At 41.7% G+C, this 20364-nt stretch overlaps 2 protein-coding genes across 2 annotated transcripts in view; both read right to left on the reverse strand.

Moving 5' to 3' along the window:
• Positions 1–20364, reverse strand: part of LOC114641885 (fibrocystin-L-like) — a 169815-nt gene that overhangs the window by 118807 nt on the left and 30644 nt on the right. Inside the window, exons 14-24 of the mRNA XM_051935585.1 lie at positions 19383–19416; positions 19254–19327; positions 18156–18321; positions 14923–15058; positions 14227–14370; positions 13947–14101; positions 11991–12104; positions 10593–10745; positions 9411–9532; positions 7794–7957; positions 3261–3427 (exon numbers count right to left, since the gene is read on the reverse strand). Coding sequence (XP_051791545.1) covers positions 3261–3427; positions 7794–7957; positions 9411–9532; positions 10593–10745; positions 11991–12104; positions 13947–14101; positions 14227–14370; positions 14923–15058; positions 18156–18321; positions 19254–19327; positions 19383–19416 — 1429 coding nt within the window. The remainder of the gene's footprint in view (positions 1–3260; positions 3428–7793; positions 7958–9410; positions 9533–10592; positions 10746–11990; positions 12105–13946; positions 14102–14226; positions 14371–14922; positions 15059–18155; positions 18322–19253; positions 19328–19382; positions 19417–20364) is intronic.
• LOC127530093 (fibrocystin-L-like) lies at positions 14666–19417 on the reverse strand. The gene is made up of 3 exons (XM_051936001.1): positions 19254–19417; positions 18156–18321; positions 14666–15058 (listed from the first exon to the last, which is right to left on the reverse strand). The coding sequence occupies exons 1-3, from the start codon at positions 19331–19333 to the stop codon at positions 14747–14749; spliced, it is 558 nt and encodes a 185-aa protein (XP_051791961.1). The 5' UTR covers positions 19334–19417; the 3' UTR covers positions 14666–14746.

A 20364-nucleotide genomic window follows, 5' to 3' on the forward strand; every position in this document is an offset into this window, starting at 1 on the left:
GATGATCCTGTTCAGTGGATGCAGTGCATTCTCCATGATTGACAGGAGTCTGCTCAGCGCCCGTCGCTCTGCCATGGATGTCAAACTGTCCTGCCCACTTCTGATACAGCCCACGATAGCAGTGTCGTCAGCGAACTTTTGCACGTGGCAGGACTCTGAGTTGTACTGGAAGTCCGATGGTTGAACAGGACCGGAGAAAGTACAGTCCCCTGCGGTGCTCCTGTGTTGCTGACCACAATGTCAGACCTGCAGTTCTCGAGACTCACATACTGAGGTCTGTCTGTAAGATAGTCCACGATCCATGCCACCAGGTATGAATCTACTCCCATCTCTGTCAGCTTGACCCTAAGGAGTAGAGGTTGGATTGTGTTGAAGGCGCTAGAGAAGTCTAGAAACATAATTCTTACAGCACCAGTGCCTCTGTCCAAGTGGGAGAGAGCATATATGTTGCATATAGATGATGGCATCCTTCGCTCCCAACTTCTCCTGGTATGTGAACTGCAGAGGGCGAGGGCATGGCGTACCTGTGGCCTCAGGTGGTGAAGTAGCAGCCGCTCCATGGTCTTCATCACATGTGACGTCAGAGTGACAGGCTGGAAGTCGTTCAGCTCACTAGGACGTGATATCTTTGGGACTGGGGTGATACAAGATGTTTTCAAAAGCCTCGGGACTCTCCTCTGTTCCAAGCTCAGGTTGAAGATGCACTGTAGAGGACTCCCCAGCTCCAACGCACAGGCCTTCAGCAGTCGTGGCGATACTCCATCTGGACCTGCTGCTTTGCTGGCACGAAGTCTCCTCAGCTCTCTGCTCACCTGCGCTTTTGTAGTTGTAGGTATCAGCAGAAGGATGGGTGGAGGGTGTAGTACTCTGAGGTGAGAGTGAGTTAGGGTGGTCAAACCTGTTAAAGAAGTTGGTTATTTGGTTTGCTCTCTCCACATCTCTCTTGATGGTGGCACCCCGCTTCGAGCTGCAGCCAGTGATGATCTTCCTTCCATCCCACACTTCCTTCATGCTGTTATTTTGCAACTTCTGCTCCATCTTTCTCCTGCACTGCTCCTTCACTGCCCTGAGCTGGACTCGGACTTCCTTCTGCACTCGCTTGAGCTCATGCTGATCACCGCCTTTAAAAGCCCTTTTCTTCTGGTTCAAAAGGCCCTTGATGTCACTTGTAATCCATGGCTTGTTGTTAGCATAGCAGCATACTGTTCTTACTGGAACTACAATGTCCATACAGAAGTTGATGTAGTCAGTAGTGCAGTCAACAACCTCCTCGATGTTCTCAATATATGATCCCTGTAGGATATCCCAGTCCGTAGTTCCAAAGCAGTCTCTCAGAGCCTGCTCTGCCACATTACCACATTTGCATTTATTATTGACCAGGAGGAGATGGACAGGCAGTTCGCAAAGGTCACCAGGACTCTGCCAGGGCTTTTTTGTTTTCTTTATTTTTCCCTTGCTGATTGGAGTTTTTATTTTCTTCTCCTCCACTGTCAGCTGGCCGTGTTAATATTAATTTACAATCATTGACAGAACCTGTCGCCAAAATAAATCTGACTCAATGTTTCTCAATGGATCTATTAATATAAAGTTTATTCTTTCCTATGGTTTCCTCAACTTTCAACAAATACTTGAAGTAACCCACACAGCACTGTGGAGAAGAAATATGCGTGCACTTTAGTTATGCTTTCCTTGTCTTCTAATTTGAAAACGCCAGACTCCTTATATACTGACATGTAAGCAAAAGACGTACAGTATATGGATCCTTGAATGGCGATAACCGTTTGTTGCTCGGTTGTCATTCTTTTGCAGATGATACCAAGACAGGTGAGATTATCAGATAATTTGGAATCCATTACATCATCACAGAAGGACTTGGATAGCAGACAGGCTTGGGCAGACTTGTGGATGATTAAATTTAATGTCAGAAAATGTAAAGAATTACACATAGGAAGTAAAAATGTGAGGTTTGAATACACAAAGCGAGGTCTGAAAATCGAGAGTCCACCTCATGAGAAGAATTTAGGAGTCATAGTGGACTCTAAGCTATCGACTTTCAGACAGTGCTCAGAGACGATTAAGAAGACTAACAGACTGTCATAATATATAGCGCCTTGATGTGTGGAGTACAAGTCACAGGAGGTTCTGCTCAAATTTTGTAACACACTGGTGAGGCCTCATCTGGAGTACTGAGTGCAGTTTGAGTCTCCAGACTACAAAAAGGACATAGCAATGCTAGAAAAGGTACAGAGAAGAGCGACTAGGCTGATTCCAGGGTTACAGGGGTTGAAATCCGAAGAATAATTAAAAGAGCTGAGCCTTTATAGTTTAAACAAAAGAAGATTAAGAGCAGACCTGACTAAAGTGTTTAAAATGATAAAGGGAATTAGTCCAGTGGATCGAGACGGCGACTTTAAACTGAGTTCATCAAGAACACGGGGACACAGTTGGAAACTTGTTAAGGGAAATTTCACACAAACATTAGGAAGTTTTTCTTCAAACTGATAACACAGACGCGTTGGGTTGGCACCCTGCCCAGGATTGGTTCCCTGCCTTGTGCCCTGTGTTGGCTGGGATTGGCTTTGGCAGACCCCCGTGACCCTGTGTTCGGCTTCAGCGGGTTGGAAAATGGATGGATGGATGGATGATAACACAGACACTTGGAATAAGCAAGCAAGTGGTGTGGTGGACAGTAGGCCTTTAGGGACCTGATGTTAATTTGGAAGAATGAAGCGGACAGGACAGGTAAACTCCTTTGGGTGAATAGCCTGATCTTGTCCATATTATTCTAATGTTCTAATTTTGAGTCTATATGCTTATCCCTCATAATAGACAGATAACAAAAGGCACTATATACCTCGTATAATGAAAGATGCTGTGCATATCTAGATATGAGAAAGTTTCTTCCATTGATCTATTTATGTAAATCAGTTTGAAGTTGCTGTGTTGTATTGTGTCTAAACTGAGATGTATTTTTATGTACAGTATGTAGGTTACGTGATTTGTAAAATTTGTCAACTTGCTACAGTGCTCTGAGTCTGCACTCAGTCAAGGCGCTATACTTTCTGCTCAAACACATACTGAGTTTGACCAAAATGGGCCGATGTGGAATATCTCTACAGTTTAAGAAATAATACATTGCGTTTCTTTTACCCTCGCATGAGGCCATGCTGTTGAGAATCAAATATCTTTTAGTCATTTCACTTCACAATTTTTATGATATGATTTCCCTTTTAATGTGAGATATGGGGATTCCAACTCACCTGGGCAAATCTAATTCCAATCAAGGGGAAGTCATATCCACAGTTCATTGGAAATAGGGTGACACTGTAACAGCTCTCTGAAGTCTTTGTGCCTTGCTTCTTAATTACGGAAAAGTCCTGCAGAAAGATTCCTCTTCCGATGAGAGCTGAGCGCCTCAGGTTTAGGTCTGAAAGAGAAATGATAAAAACCATACAGTCGACATGTATTTGGCAATGCACACCAGTGGAATACGAATAGCGACTCGCTTCTCTGGCATTCCTCCTCATATTCATTAAATGAAATCTGGTTCCATTGTGGACATCCTCAGATGTTACAAAAGATGTAACTTATTGCACCTCACAATTACCGCACTAAAACTGGCGAGTGTGGCATTGCACACAGTGAGGCCAGATTTTCTCAGGTGTCCCTCCTAAAGAATATCCTGGTGCTCGCTCCCTTTACCATTTTCTGTGTCTTCTCCCAGTGTGTTATATCAGGTACACCTCTCAATTTAGGTGTTCGATTTTTATGCCAAAAGTAACTCAACAGGCTCCTTTCAACTCAGAGATGCAGCAGCAGTTCAACTCTGAGGTCATCCTGCATTGCTGAACACCAGTTTATCTTGGAAAAAGAGTCCACGGACCCCATTTTGTCTGCTCTCATTCACAATTTTGTTCTTTTGATCACCACCCAAAGGTCGTGACCATTGAACATAAACAGTTGGGAATGTAACTGAAACCATCATCTGAGGACTTGTATAACGAATATGTCGGTCAGTGTCATGGTCCTTACTGTTCATGCCCACGAACTTGTCCACTTGGCATGGCTGATCATACCTTATCTGCAGGGAGTCCACCATTTTCCTGGAAGCAGACCACAGTCTAAGCAGAGGTGCCCCTGTTTGATTTTCCTCACAGTTTGCTCTCAAACCCTTAGCTGCACCTTTATATCCTGACCTTGAAAATCACGAACATAGGAAGAGTGCATCTTGAAGGAGCTCAATGGCAAATGCACCTCCTCAGCCAACACTCCATAAATCTAAGAGCTGAACGGCATAAAGCAGTGGCCTGGAAACTTGTGTAACCCCTTCAACAAGATGCTACAGGAGACATGGTCTTGACCCTTCAATGCAGGAGTGGCCAGCTGCCAATGCGCACTCAAATATCCATGCCAGAAGAAAGTGATGGTCAACAGAATTTAAAGGCTGCCCTTGTGATCTGATCTTGGATAAGCAGTAGAAAATGAATGAATCAATGAATGATACTCTTTACAGTGCTGTCAGCTTTCTTCTGGTGGGAATACGCCTTGTGGAGCAGATACATAAATGCACCCTCCACACCAGTGTTTTTGTGATAGGTGGGTCTAGGTGGGCTAACACAAGAAAGCTCTTAAAGTCCAGCAGCAGCCTCTCAAAGGTCTTGATTATGTGAGACGTGAGTGCCACTGGTCTGTAGTCATTAGGTGAAGAGGTGCCTGCCGTCTTTGGAACAGGAACAATAGGGTGTTTTCCACAGTAGTGGCACTTTTTTGCAACTGTAATGACAGACTGAACCGGTGACAGAGGACACCACAAACTTGGTCAGCACAGGCCTCAAGAACTCGTGGACTGACTCCATCTGGTCCTGCAGCTTTTCCTGTGTGAAGCTTCCTCAGTTGTCTCTGATGCTCAAAGATGGACTCATTAATGGCCTGGTAGACGTTGTTGATGTAGTAGGGATGGTGTGAGGAGAAGGTGGCAGTGAGAGGGCAAATCTATTAAAGAACTGATTCAGGGCATTAGCTTTGTTACCCTTCTAGCAGCAGAACCCTGGATTACTTGAGTCCATCCCTTACTGTATATCCTTTATGTTATTCCAAATGAGAGAGCTTCCTTTACTTCAACTCAGCTTTTTCTTCAGCACTTGCTGGGTGTCCTTCATGACTTTTTGTCACCAGATTTGAATCTTCTCTTTTTATCATTTAGGAGACCGTCTAACTCTTTAGTAATCCAGGGCTGGCTGTATGGAAAACAACATACAGTGGAACCTTGGTTTGCGAGTAACTTGGTTTACGAGTGTTTTGCAAGACGAGCTAAAATTTTTAATAAATTCTGACTTGATAAATGAGCGAGGTCTTGCAATATGAGTAGTATAAATAGATTTCCCCTTGGGATTAATTAAGTATCTATCTATCTATTTGTCTATCTAGTATGTATACGCTTTGTCTGCTGAGCGTCATGTGATCACAGCTGACCTGATGGTTCTTCTCTCTCTCTCTCGCTGCAGGATTGTAGGCAATCGTCTCCTATTCTCCGTCTGAGTCGGCGTACCTCACTCATATAGTCAACATCCGTACGAACATATTGTGTTTACTACAGCATTGTGACTGTGTGTGGGTGGGTGTGTGTGCGTGCACGCATGTGTGTGTGTGTGCTGTGATGTGTGAGTCCCCGTCTTGCACCCCAAAACACGAAGCTGAGTCTCAGTACTTTAGCAACACCAGCTTTATTCAGCTTGAAACAACAACAACACGTTTATTGTAGCAGGATCTGCCGCTCTCCTATACACAGACACAGCAGTCATGCAGGGTCGTGGCCAAGTAATACTATACCCTGCGCATTTATAATGTTCCTTGTATCACCCATCAACAGCAGGCGCTTATAGCATGTCCGCGATCTTTTCGGATTCGCTTTTACAGCAAACTGCTACAGCGCTGGGAGACTGCTATTGCTTTGGGACGATCTTCCACATGTCGTCCCGTTGGGTGGAATCCCACAAGAGTTTAGAAACTCACTCACACTAGCCATGATTCTTTTCAAAGGTAAAGTGCAGGTTAATTTGTTTTATGCATTGTTACTTTAGATTTTGTATTAATCATTTTTATATGAATAGTTTTGGGTTGGTGTTATGGTATATAAAATCTGTACATTTTGGTTTAATTTTCCATTATATTTTGGTCAAGACAAGATAAAACAGATGAACTACAATTAAGACAAATCAAAGCAGGTTTTCTTACACCTCACTTTCAAACAGCTTTTTCCGACATTGAAAGGAAGACATTCTGAATGCTCAATTATTTTACAACCTGGGAAAGAATGCTGAGCTGACACCTCAGGCTATTGATTACTTTAACAATTGAATTTATGGCCTGGGAAAGGGAAACAGGCAATATCAAAGAACTTTATTATCTGGGAAAGAGTTTGAGCAAAATTCATCAATCATATTGACAGCCAGCCAATCAGGTGCATGTGTTGTGAAACCAAGGCATGATATTTCATAATAAATATGCCTTGGTTTGGAAGAGGAGCAGAAGGAGGAGGAGAAGAAGAGGAGAAGAAAAAGGAGAAGAAGAGGAACAGACCAAGACAGCATTGGTTGTCAGAAAGGCATCATGAACATCAATTGCTAAATGAAACGCCTCTCTGGGACATTTATCCTTGTCATCTGTAACTTTTTCATAAGCTTTTCCTAAAGACTATATATATATTCTGACTTTTCTATCAGTACCTATTTTCTATTATTTTTTGTTCCAGTGGTATTATTATTATTCTTGTAATAAATACCATGCTGCTTTTAACTTTCTATGCTTTGTCTTAATGTCTAGAGTGATTGAATTAATAAGTTAGATTTCTTTGAGCACCTGGTGTATCCAGATTTTTGCCATTATTTCTGTGTTGCGAGGTTTATAAGGCTGAGAGTGAGGGCGCCACTCAAAAGAAGAGACAGTACGAGGAAGAAGAAGATATTCTTGGCTGATAAATGGCCTATAGTCAAGAGTGCTGAGTCTTTGTATGTTTAAATGTATTCTTGTAGACCAAAAGTAATATTTAAGTCTGTGATATCACTAAAACATTGTATGTTGTTTGTGCCGATAATAAGTAAGTCTCTTGAAGTGCTGAGTGACAGGCTGATGTGTGGTTTAAAGTGCTAAGGATTAATCAGCGTGTGTGTCATTCATGGGGCACTGTTGTGGTTAGGGTCTGTGTGTGTGTGTGTGTTCATTTTAAAGTGCAACAGTAGACCAACCCGATAACGAACCTGACGAGAACATTTATCCTTGAGAAAACAGGTAAAGGGTAAGTAGAGGGAAATACTACAATAATACAGTTGGGGAATGAATCATCTGAGTTTCCATTATTTCTTATGGGGAAATTCACTTTGATAAACGAGTGCTTTGGACTGTGAGCACGTTTACAGAACAAATTATGCTCGTAAAACGAGGCTCCACAGTACTGTCTTTGTGGGTCCCACAGTGTCGACACAGAAGTTCATATAGTCTGTGATGCCGTGGCTGAGCCCCTCGATATCATCATCGTTATCATGAAGAATCATTTTCAAAGAGAAATTCGTGTTTATACTCCAAGTATTAACAGTTTTTGTTCTATTAAATGTGCAACTATGTGTATATTGTGAAAGTACAATAAAGAATACAATTATAGATGAGCTATCATCAGGTATGAGATACAGAATAGTTTTAGAAGTGAAAATTAGTACACATCAAGTAAAGCTGTTATACTGGGCAGTAATGTGAAAGAAAAAGTGAAAATATAAAGGTAATCAAAGAAAAAATATTACCTTGCATATTAGTTACAGTGTAGTCGCTGCCGATGTAGACGGTGTCAATTAAATAATCCTGATTTGGACTCAGCCGGTTGAGTGTAATTTGCTGAACATTATAATCAGTCCCAGGGTAAGAAGCCATTAAAAGTTGCTGCATATCAATGCAAGTGTACTGCCATCTGTAATGACAAAAAAAAACAAAACACACACACACACACACACGTATTAATATCTAATCAGTAGAAATGGCACCTGCATAGAAAAAGTCTACAGACCCTTCATGTTCTTCACATCTTGTTATAAAATGTGGAGAAAAACAGCAACACTTTGTCTGGCTTCTCCGTAACTGCAAGTCGCGTAGGCCTCACAACCTGGCAGTTGATATTAGAAATGTGTCAAAGATTAAGTCACATTAAGGAAAGCAAAATGTTAAGGAATGGTATGAATTTAATAAACTCTTTTTTCCAGCAACTGCAACATCATTTAGGTCACTGCCATGCCAGAGTGTCACAGTAACTGGGTTTGCATTCTCACGAGACCATGACTGAAGCAACATCTCGGGATCATCCAAATTAATTAAGGCAAGTCTGTTTTTTTCTTTATTGTTAGAAAAATCCAACAGGTAATAAAAAGTTTGGTGTCCAATCAATCCATCAATTGATCAGAGATGTGATTTCGACTGCCATGGGGTCTGATGCTCTTCTCCAGTAAAGCTCTTCATTCATCAGCTCACAATTACCTTGTGACTTGCCACCACAGTTAACATCACCAAAATTAATTTTTTTCTTTTATCAAGGAACACTGAATACACCAGAACAACAAAGCCAAAACAGAATTTTAGGAATTTTGCAAATTTAGAGAACAAGCAGACACGGTTTCGAGTCAAAGATGATAGATGCAGATGGCAGTGGCACAAATCACTTTGCCACCCAAGGAATAATATGATATATATAATATATAATATTGAACTGGCCTGAGCTGACTTGAGTGACTTGATGTCATGCGTGTAACAAAGTGCTTCCTGGCTTCTCTGTTTCATGCACTTACCGTTAGCATCCACAAATTGTCCTCACATATGCAGCTCACTGAGATGGGTGCCGTGTCACGATAGCATTTTCATTGAAAGGCTAAGCAGGGTTAAGAGTGTTAAATACTAGTCTGTGAGACAATGGCAACCAACACCAACACTACAGGGTGGACCTTAAGGAGCCTAAGGTCACCATTGCCTCCATATCTCTTACCCCTTAGCCTGGCAAAGAATGATGAGAACCTGGGTATCCCTCCAGGCCCAGACCTAGTCACTCCCTTTCCCCCAAAGTTAGTTGAATGGCTCACTCTGACTTAACCCTTTGTGTGTGTGTACGCGTGTGTGAGAGTGGGCTGGCTCCTAATCCAGGGCTGTTTACTGCTTTTCTCCCAGTTCTGCCACCCTGAATGAGGTGACTATGCCAAGTACAGGATTACGTTTATCAGTGCCTTTGGGAGCTCGAGCAGCCTGTTCAATTCAGGACTAGGAGGTTTTGTCCTCTCCTTCACTCTACAGTGTGTAACAGTTTCAATAAATGTGGAATCTGCTAAAGTCTTCTCTAGCGATTTAAAGCAATAACTGTAAATTGTGAATCAAATACTTACTCGTCTGCTTGAACAATTCCAATGTCAAACTGGTTCTGATAGCTGTACGTTTGCTTCTTCTTAACGACAGAGAAGCTCAGGCCGATGGAGCTGCTTAGAAATCCTTTATATGCAAAGCACAGCTAAAACATCACAGAAAAGAACGATTAGGAATGAGCCATAATGGGTATTCAGTATGATTCTTCAGTGGATGACTACAACTCATTAACATTAATATTGCGTTAACATTTACAAGTGAATTCCAAGTATTGAGCTGAGTAAGTCCTGTAGAAGTGTGCCGTTCCACCCAGAGCAGACTCCTGTCCCTCATCCACTGTAATGCAGCGAGGGTTAGGCTCTCTTGATGGTAATTTTGAGTTAAATAGGTTTAAGAAACCATTAGATGGGTGACTCGATAGCTGTATATCCATATCATACATATAGAATGAAACTGTAGAGGCAGCGTCTGCAGGAATTACTTGGAAGAAGTTGTCACGTCAGGCAGACTCATAATGAGGGACAAGCAGAGGTCAGAACCAAAAAAAGATTGTAAATGATAGGCAAACAAAATGTTTTCCTGCTACAAAGTTTTGAAAAAAAAATACACGCAAAAGTCAAAACTGGGAGAACAAAACACAGGCATCAAAATCAGAAACAAGACTGTAACTGCTGGCTATTGCATTACTGTCCAGTACCTGGTGTGGTATAATTTCGATAGATAGATAGATAGATAGATAGATAGATAGATAGATAGATAGATAGATAGATAGATAGATAGATAGATAGATAGATAGATAGATAGATAGATAGATAGATAGATAGATAGATAGATAGATAGATAGATAGATAGATAGATAGATAGATAGATATGAAAGTTTAAACACAAGAAAACAAAGTAGTTTGAAACTGAAATGGCGCCTAGCATTATTCATCCATTAATTTATTGTTGAACTCTGGCCAGGTGACAATGAGGAGATGAACATTGAAATCTCAGTCCATTGTCAATCATAACAAAACATTAAAGAAAAAAAGTCATACAAAATCACAGTTCCAGATGAATATTAATATGATTATTAATAACAGGCATTAACAGTAATGCATATTGATGATAATACCAAAGCTAGCAAACCTTCTTATAGGGTGCAGTTATTAAATAGTAAACATAGTAATTTTTTTTGCTTCTCGGATAACCCAAAGACTTACCATATTATGAATATTTAGTGAGATTTGCCCGTATTGTTGCCCAGTGCTGGACCATTGATTCTGGTGAAATAAGGTGCCGGGGCTCAAAGCACTGAAATGGCCGCAGAAGGCCTCTCTGTCAGACACGCGAGAATAGTACACATAGTACCAAGTCTGAAAAGATATTTTTTCAGAGTTTAGTAAACTGACATATTATAATGGTCTAACACAGTCAGGTCACACAATGTCACACAAGTAAATAGTAAATACAATATGCTAACAAAACTTCTTTTAGACTTTAAATAGCTAATTTGTGTCATTCCTTGCCTAAATGATCTACTACATGTCATTGTAACTTATCCAAGTTCTTGTGTAATTTTTTGGATTATGCCGCCTCTGCTAATGAGCAGGGGAGCCTTTTTGGTTTGCTCTTCACAGCATTGTGGCCTTCAGATGAGTAGCACGTTGACATTTTTATGCATTTTGTCATGAATCACATGTATATTGTGTTGTTTATCTATTAAATATTATAAAGTTATGCTTATGGGATGTTAAGTAGGCCTTTAAGTTGAACCAGGGGGAATGGGGTCACCTGTTCTTGAGCCAGCAGCTTCATCATTGTATTTATCTCCTTGTCTTTGGTGTTCAGGTTTGCATTTGTGTCTTGATTTCCTGATGTTTTGAATTCTGTCTTTCGATTAATGGGATGGCTTTTGAATGTTTTCACCATTGGTTTTGCCTTTTGTGCAAAAAATATTTTTTTTACTTGTTTTCTTTTTCCTTTCTACTGCCTCTGCTCATTTTTGTGTACTTCTTGAACTATTGATAAATATTTAAATAATAAAGAAAGTTTGTTTTGTTGTAGTTGGGCAGTAATGTCCATCCATCCATCCATTTTCCAACCCACTGAATCCGAACACAGGGTCACGGGGGTCTGCTGGAGCCAATCCCAGCCAACACAGGGCACAAGGCAGGAACCAATCCCGGGCAGGGTGCCAACCCACTGCAGGACTCACACAAACACACACACCAAGCACACACTAGGGCCAATTTAGAATCGCCAGTCCACCTAACCTGCATGTCTTTGGACTGTAGGAGGAAACCAGAGCGCACGGAGGAAACCCACGCAGACACGGGGAGAACATGCAGACTCCATGCAGGGAGGACCGGGGAAGCGAACCCGAGTCTGACAGTAATGTTCCCAGTGTTAATTCTCTCTCCCCTTTGTGATTGTTTTTGAGCCTGTGCAGGGCATAACACCTGCATCTTGATTTTGGGACTTGGCTGCTTTGGAGTGGCGAGGCCTACACATTTGGATCAGACCTACCGCATGACTTTGACCCACAATGTAAAAAAATATAATTTTATATTTCATGAATGTGATGCTTAAAAATAAATCAGTCTGATTTGATTACTTACCCAATAATAATTTGTTTCAAAATCTTGAAAGTACTTTACAGATTCTCCTTCAGTGTACCCATTTATGCTCCTTGGACACTTGGTGCCAGCCATGTCATAAATTTCTTTTCTCACCTTTCAAAAGACATATAACACCCACATTATTTGCTTGACCTCTCTTAGTATTATAACTTTAGCATATTGTTGGTGGATCTCAAACCGTCAAGACAATGAATTTGATAAACAGGGTGTGTAAATTATAACTTGACAGTCTTTAATCTCCTTGACATTAACCCAGAGTATCACTTGAGTTTGTAATTCTATGTAAAAATGGTTAACCCCGAGTACTTCTTTACAATGTTTGTGCTTCCAGTTTAGCCTTGCAGGAAACTCCACAGAAGAGGGATGGAAGTTCAGACCCATTTGCTGCCATAATGGAAGCCACAGTACAAATTGAAAAAGAAAAATTACAAGGAGATCTATATCAAGGACATGTTATTCATAAGAAATTACATTGACTCTTGATTTTCATTCCCCGCTGATGAGAATCGTGGTAAGTTTGGAAACACCACCAGGGATGCCTACGTGTGCCCCTGCCACAATATGGAAGATAAATCAGCAGTCTGATGCTTGTTTTTTTTGAAAGAAAATTGTTACTTGTTGAAGTTTTTATTGCTTGGAACTCGTTTGGGAATGATTTGAATTCATTTTATGTGTCCCATTTATTATTTATGTGATGCCAATTATGGAACATGTGACCGTGGTTGTAATTGTAAGTTCCAGTACAAATGCAACCCTGGTGTGAGTTGAGATTATTCTACAATTGCGTAAAAAGAGTAGAGTAGTCTTGTATTTCTGATTCTAAGTAGTCCACGTGTGAGGTGTGTTTCGATTTTGATTGTTTCTTTGCCTTTGTCTTTGGTTTTATGTTTGCTCTGGTGCCTCATTTGGTGGATTTGGTAGATGTTTTCAGCTCCCCGTTTTGCCCTTTTGCTTGGCACCGGCACACATTATTATCGCCTCTCAGTAAACGTAGAGACTTTGTCTCATCACAGCCACGTGGCAGTTAACTCCACTCTGTGTGTCGTCGGCGTGTTTTGTCTGTGTTATGGTGGCTTATACTTTTTCATCTCAAAGCCTTGGAACTCTAAAGTTGAGAGTCAATTTAGGCAGCTCAAAGCCTGTAGATAATCTCTTGCGACATTGATGTTTGCGAAGTTCTCACTTTACGTAGTGTTTTGACTTCTAAAGCTGTGTTTTATCAGTTGATGACAATGTCAGAGGACATCACAATGATCTGTTGCCAATTGACACCAGATGAGCAGCAGCATCCCATTGTTTGGTTGACTTTTGTGTGACATGAAAGCTGCCTGAACATGCCTTACTCCAGAGGACACGGAGGACTCGATCAGGTAGGTAAGTTCACATAAAAACGAAACAAGTCGGCACACTGTCACGCACGTGAACATAGGGAGTGTCTCACTGACAAGTCTGTGTCTAAAAATAAGGAAAGTATGGGAAGGTGTTGGATGTGACACCATCACTAACAGGGCTTCCATCCCCTTTAAAATTGAGCAAAACAATCCGGAAGACTAGCAACATCCCATAATCTTCCACAGCTATAGGAACCCGGACCAGACTGGACATTCCTGACACTTCTCTTCTGCTGCCTGAGCTGCTGTCTGGACATTCTGGAGCACTGTTGTTTAGTTGGCTCACTCCTTCATTTAACCACCTGACCATTCAATGGGGTATCTCCTGGAAGCCCAAACGTTTATTTTCTTATTTTTTCTCTTCTTTTCAGAACATGCAGAGGTTAGTACGGGTGTGGCCCCACCTGAATTTTCATGCCAAAGTGCCACTCTCTTGGAAAATAAGATGCCAAAGCTAAAATCTACTTGACAGTTGAAACAAATAAGCCACTCTGCTTGCTTAGCCAACCTCCTGTATATAAAAAGACAAAATGGAGCACACAACCTCATCAGGGGTGGCAGTGACTGAGAGTGGACTGGAAGAGACGCCATTCCACATCAATGTAAACGTGTCAAATTTGGGGCTTCCTTTGGTTATTTCGGAAATCTCAATGTTGATGTCGTTACCAGCTGTGTCGTACTGTAGAACATCAAACTCTCCTGCAAAGAAAAAATGAAAGTGAGGAACAAACGAATGAAATGGAACTGGGAAAGAAGAGAGAGAGTAGTGATCAGTAGACATGATACAATATGGAAACTAAAGATGAGGAGAAACATTCCATTACCTCGGGTTGAATTAAACGTCACTGTGTAAATGGAGCCATTGGTGCTGTCCGTCTTTGTCACGCTAACATCATCATTCTGGATGGAGGGCAGAGCATTTAAAGCCATCTCGACCTCGTCACTCGAAGCTCCAATAGCAATGGGTTCTGCAGTTTTTCACAGACAGAGCACATTATAAATCCTTTCATCGATTTGAACATACTGGCACATTGTGCTTTCTACATTAAGTACATGAATCTGTAAAGATATACTTCTATGATAATGAAGATGACCATCACCTTGAAGTTCATCTTAAAACAATATTGTCAAATTCTTGGACCCTAAAGCTGATCACCCATTGCAACCTCCGCACCACGTGAAGGTCTAATCTTGATTTGGAGGAAATGTTTGGTTGCAGTCATTGCAGTTGAACATTACATTTGGGGGGCAATTACTTTTTCACACAGTGCTGATTGGTGTCGGATAACTCTGTATATTCAGTTACTGATATGACCAAAAAAACAGTAAGTTGTCCTTTATCTATTAGTTGAAATCATTCAGTGTTTTACATTTGCAATCAAACAATGTCTGTTGCACAAAAATTTTAAAAGAAACTTGGGGTTTAAAATGTTGGCCAAAATCCGCAGGCTTAGTCATGGCAGAAACCCGAGACATTTGTTCTGAGCTCAAAAACTGTACCGTCATCGGTGCCCCCATACCTGTTGCTTCGTTGTTATAGAGAAGGCTGAACTGAACGGCCGAACAGTCCCCCGAACTGATGCAGGGGCTCTCCACAACAATCTGCTGGACTTCTTGTATTGGGGTTTGTGTGTTCCAGTTGTTTAAGCAGAATTCCTGAAAGGCAGAATAAAACAGAAATATTAATATAATGTCTTTGATTAGAGAATACACAGTTCACAGAGGAAATGTTGGGGCACCAACTGTGTCTCCCCATTAATATTTGCAGTGTCCAAAAAATAAACCAGCAGTCAATGGCATGTAGAATGACAACAGAAATCAGAGAAACAATCAGGGAGGGTCAGGGCTCTGTGGAGTTGTCAGTACTCGAGCGGGCTGCGCTCTCCAGAATGAGCCGGGGGCGTCTCAGCTTTATAGTGGAGGGACTGGCAGGGGAGGAGTCAGTTGCCCCTCCTTTGGCAAATTCTCAGGGCTGTAGTACAAAGAAAAGACGATGCCGTCAATGACAGCGCCCCCTCATGTACTGGAATGGTAGTGCTTACCTCAGAGGAGCCTGGAAGGCGAACCTCAGACGTGCAGGCATATATCTTCTTATATATAAATGTCTACATGTCGAGATGTGTGGGTCTGTTTGTCCAGCCCGGAAGTGCGAGGCTATAGCATGAAGCTCACAAAAAGCGACTCTGTCACCAAACCTCAGCAGACAGAAAAACTTGCTTAGCCGCTGATAGACAACGGAGGCAAGCATGTCAGCAAAATGAAACTGCGGAGGAAAGAGAACCTCACTTAGCCGCTAATGCACAACTGATGCAATTGATTGATTGATTGATTGATTGATTGATTGATTGATTGATTGATTGATTGATTGATTGAAGTGCCAGAATCCATGGTTTCTAGGAGCCTGGGCTTTTTACACAGCTAGTTTATAATAAAAGGCGAGAGGAAGATCTTTGTCTGGAATGGGTGCTTTCTTTTTTGGATTTGATACCTCAGAATTTTGTCTAAAAAATTCTTAATGTTGCCAGTCATAACCATAAAGGGGTCTGAACCCCATCTGACCACCCCACCCCCACTTAGTATATTCTTAAATATATATATACTAGTCATTTAGCCCGTTACAATAACGGGCGCTAGAACAGTAGTGCATAAACTTTAGTAGGAACAGTCTATATTAAATGGCAAGGGACTTTGACCTCATTCTTTTTGTTGGTCGTATTTCTCTTTCTTTCAGCCTTTCTTTTATTGATGTTTACTTGCTGAGCTGACCGTTCTTCATGGGCTGCCGCCGTGTATTGTAATACTGTCTTGTACGGCTCTATTCAATAAGGGCGCGCACAAAAAGGCGAGCTTCAAAAGGGCGAACCTCAATTGAGCGCGGCGAATAAAGGCGTCCGTAGATAATTTAGTTCAAATGGCTCTGGAATATGTGAAGAGCAACAAAGGTGCAGATCTTTATTTACGCGCGCCTTTATTCGCTGCACCCAATTGAAGTCGCCCTTTTGAGGCTCACCTTTTTGTGCGCGCCCTTATTGAAGGATACCGTCTTGTACGTCCGTAATATACCTTTTAATTTTCTCTGGCGGTAATACAGGCGTGCGCGTCGGTAATATGCCTTTAATCTCCTCTGACAGTAATACTGGCTTGTATGTGGCTGTAATATGCGTCACTGTATTGTGTACCTTTAATTTCCTCTCGCAGTAATACTGGTTTGTATTTCCGTAAAATGCCTCTAACTTTCTCTGACAGTAATATCGCGCATCGCACCGTGCCCCGCGCATGAGCACTTCACCAAAAGACACCCACACACGGACACCTGGACGCACACAGGGATTTTATATATATAGATATATATATTGAAATAGTGTTCAAATAAATTAAAGGAACACTTTTGAATCAGAGTATCGTATCAAGTCAATGAGACTTCTGGGCTATTGATCTGGTCAGTGAAGTAGCAAAGGGGCAACAATGAGACGACCCCCAAAACAGGAATGAACGATTTAACAGGTGGAGGGAGGCCACTGACATCTTTTCTAACTGTTTTTTCATCTGGCTACTGTCAGTGTCACTACTGGTAGCATGAGGTGGGCGATACCTGGGACCCTACAGTTTGGTTGGATGAGGACTGCCAGAGCCTACAAAATGACCTCCAGCAGGCCACTGGTGTGAATGTCTCTGACCAAACAATCAGAAACAGACTTCATGAGGGTCCGACGTCCTCTAGTGGACACCATGGAGCTTGATTGGCATTTGGCATAGAATACCAGAATTGGCACCCTGTGCTTTTCACAGATTCACCCTGAGCACATGTGACAGACATGAAAGGGTCTGGAAAAGCAGTGGAGAACGTTATGCTGCCTGTAACATCGTTCAGCATAACCGGTTTGGTGGTGGGTAAATGATGGTATATCTGGGTATCTGGAGAGACATATCCACGGAAGAACAGAGGCACAGACCTCTACAGGCTAGACAACGGTGGGCACAATGACTGCCATTAGGCATCGGGATGAAATCCTCGGACCCATGGTCAGACCCTATGCTGGTTCCTCCTGGTGCACGACAATGCCCGGTCTCATGTGGCGAGTGGATGAAGGAATTGATACCATTGACTGCTAACGCTCACTCGCCTGACCTCAATCCAACAGAACACCTCTGGGTGGGCCATTATGTTTGGGTCCATCTGATGCCTCAGCCTGTCCAGGAGCTCAGTGATGCCCTGGTCCAGATCTGGGAGGAGATCCCCCAGGACACCATTAGTCATCTCATTAGGACGTTGTCAGGCATGGGGCAGGGGGAGGCATTACATACAAACTACTGAGTACGATTTGGAGTTGCTGCAATGAAATTTCGGCAAAATGGACTCGCCTTAGTAAGTGCTAATGTTTAACGAAGCTTCCAGAAATGAAGACAATGTGGATAACGCAGCACGGCTTCATCTACCGTCGTGTCGATGACCCAAGTGCAGGTCTTTGATTCTGATATTTTGGCTTTGCCATCCTAACTGTTTTATCTCAACTCAATTTTGGTCTCAGTATGCTGTTTTAATGCTAAAATTGTCCCACTCACAGTAGCAGTAGCATATATATATATATATATATATATATATATATATATATATTTGGTTCTACAAATGCAATAGCCAATGTCTAGAGGTTAAAACTTTCCCTTCCTGTAACTCTCTTTATGTTCGCAGTCCGTTTTCGCGTAATTTGGCCTCAAATTCCTGTGAAATGAGCAGAGAGGATTGGAAACTGACCTGCACTTCACTAAAGAAACTGTAGGAGGTGCCGATGACTTGCACTTCATTCTGGGCTTCTCTGGTCTGCTGTGGCGTAAAAGAAGTTTTTGTTTGATAGATTTGTAATTTCAAAGAGTTTGAGCTGTAGTAAGACATTCTTTGGAGTAATATTTCAAAGTAGTACCTGTCAAATAAATAAATAAAAAAGATCAATGAGTGAACAGCTCATACAACATATCAGATCTATTCCCTGCAATATGTGACATGTTGTTTTTGTCATTATTAAGTCTGAATGGCATTTACTTGAAGATAGTAAGTCGCTTTGGATAAAAGCAACCACTAGAGCAAATAAATATCAATGTAGAAAACATAGAGACACTTATTACACATTTACTGTGTCAGAGATTTCATGGATGCCCATCAAATTACACACAATGCCCCATAATGACAAACTGACAAAAGGTTTGCAAAAAGGTGTGCAAATTTATTAAAAATCAAAAACTGAAATCTCTCCTCTCTCCTTCAGTATTTGGTAGAAGCCCCTTTGACAGCATTGAGTCTTCTTGGCAAGTCTCTGAAAGCTTTCCACACCTGGATTTGGAAAGTTTATCTTCTTCTTACTAGGAGATTCTCTCAGGCTCTGTTAGATTGGATGGGAAGCGTCTGTGAGCTGCCACCTTCAAGTCCCTCCACGTTGTTTTGCTTTAAGGGGACCTTCAACACCAACTTGATGTTATTTGGGAGGAATTAAGCAGATAGGACTTCAGGCTTTGTTGGGCTCGTTCTCGTCTGACTTTTTCCAGTTTCCAAGAAATGGTTTATTTTTTGTCCCTTGTCTTGGCTATGAACTGTCCAGTCCCCCTCGGGTGACATGCACCCTTTTCTTTTTTAAATACTTGTATCTGTCCATGCATTTCCTGGCCTCCTCGGTTGCTGCCTTATCATTTAGTCCTCCATCCATTTTTTCACCTTCTTATCTAAATCAGGGTACTGGGTGGCTGGCACAAATCTGGGCAGAGCCACTCATCAGGAGCTGGGTATAAAAAACCTTATGCCAGCACATTGTAAGACACACTGAAACACAAACCCATGCCGGTCACTTTGGACAATACTCACTCTTTGTCTTCCTCAAGATGGATGTTGCTTGAAGCCTGTGTGTAAACCCACGAGTATGAAGAGATAATCTGAACCTGCATGTGAGACACAGAAGATTACATTTAGGATTATTTATAAATACAAACCCACGCTGGTCACTTTGGACTTGAACAGCTCATGGAGCCTGGGAGACAAAACAATCAAAGACAGGACATGAGACAAAACATGCAAAGCCCACACAGACTGACTCATTTAACAGCAAGGACCTCCATTGACCAGAAACAATCTACAAGCAAGATCAGGCACTATAGAATAGAGAGATCAAAGGTGCTATATCTTCTTCTTGTTCTTCTTCTTTCGGCTGCTCCCATTAGGGGTTGCCACAGCGGATCATCTTCTTCTATATCTTTCTGTCCTCTGCATCTTGTTCTGTTACACCCATCACCTGCATGTCCTGTCTCACCACATCCATAAACCTTCTCTTAGGCCTTCCTCTTCTCCTTTTACCTGGCAGCTCTATCCTTAGCATCCTTCTCTCAATATACCCAACATCTGTCTTCTGCACATGTCCATACCAACACAATCTCGCCTCTCTGAATTTGTCTCCCAACCATCCAACTTGAGCCGACCCTTTAATGTCCTCATTTCTAATCCAATCCATCCTTGTCACACCCAATGCAAATCTTAGCATCTTTAACTCTGCAACCTCCAGCTCTGTCTCCTGTGCCACCGTCTCCAACCCATATAACATAGTTGGTCTCACTACCAACCACTTGGTCTCACTTTGTGAATTTCCAATTGGGATTAATAAAGTATCTATCTATCTATCTATCTATCTATCTATCTATCTATCTATCTATCTATCTATCTATCTATCTATCTATCTATCTATCTATCTATCTATCTATCTATCTATCTATCTATCTATCTATCTATCTATCTATCTATCTATCTATCTATCTATCTATCTATCTATCTATCTATCTATCTATCTATCTATCTATCTACCGTCCTGTAGACCTTCCCTTTCACTCTTGCTGATACTCATCTGTCACAAATCACTCCTGACACTCTTCTTCACCCACTCCACACTCCCTGCACTCTCTTCTTCAACTCTCTTCCACACTCCCCA

Source organism: Erpetoichthys calabaricus, chromosome 13 (assembly GCF_900747795.2).
Source record: "Erpetoichthys calabaricus chromosome 13, fErpCal1.3, whole genome shotgun sequence".
Classification (NCBI taxonomy): domain Eukaryota; kingdom Metazoa; phylum Chordata; class Cladistia; order Polypteriformes; family Polypteridae; genus Erpetoichthys; species Erpetoichthys calabaricus.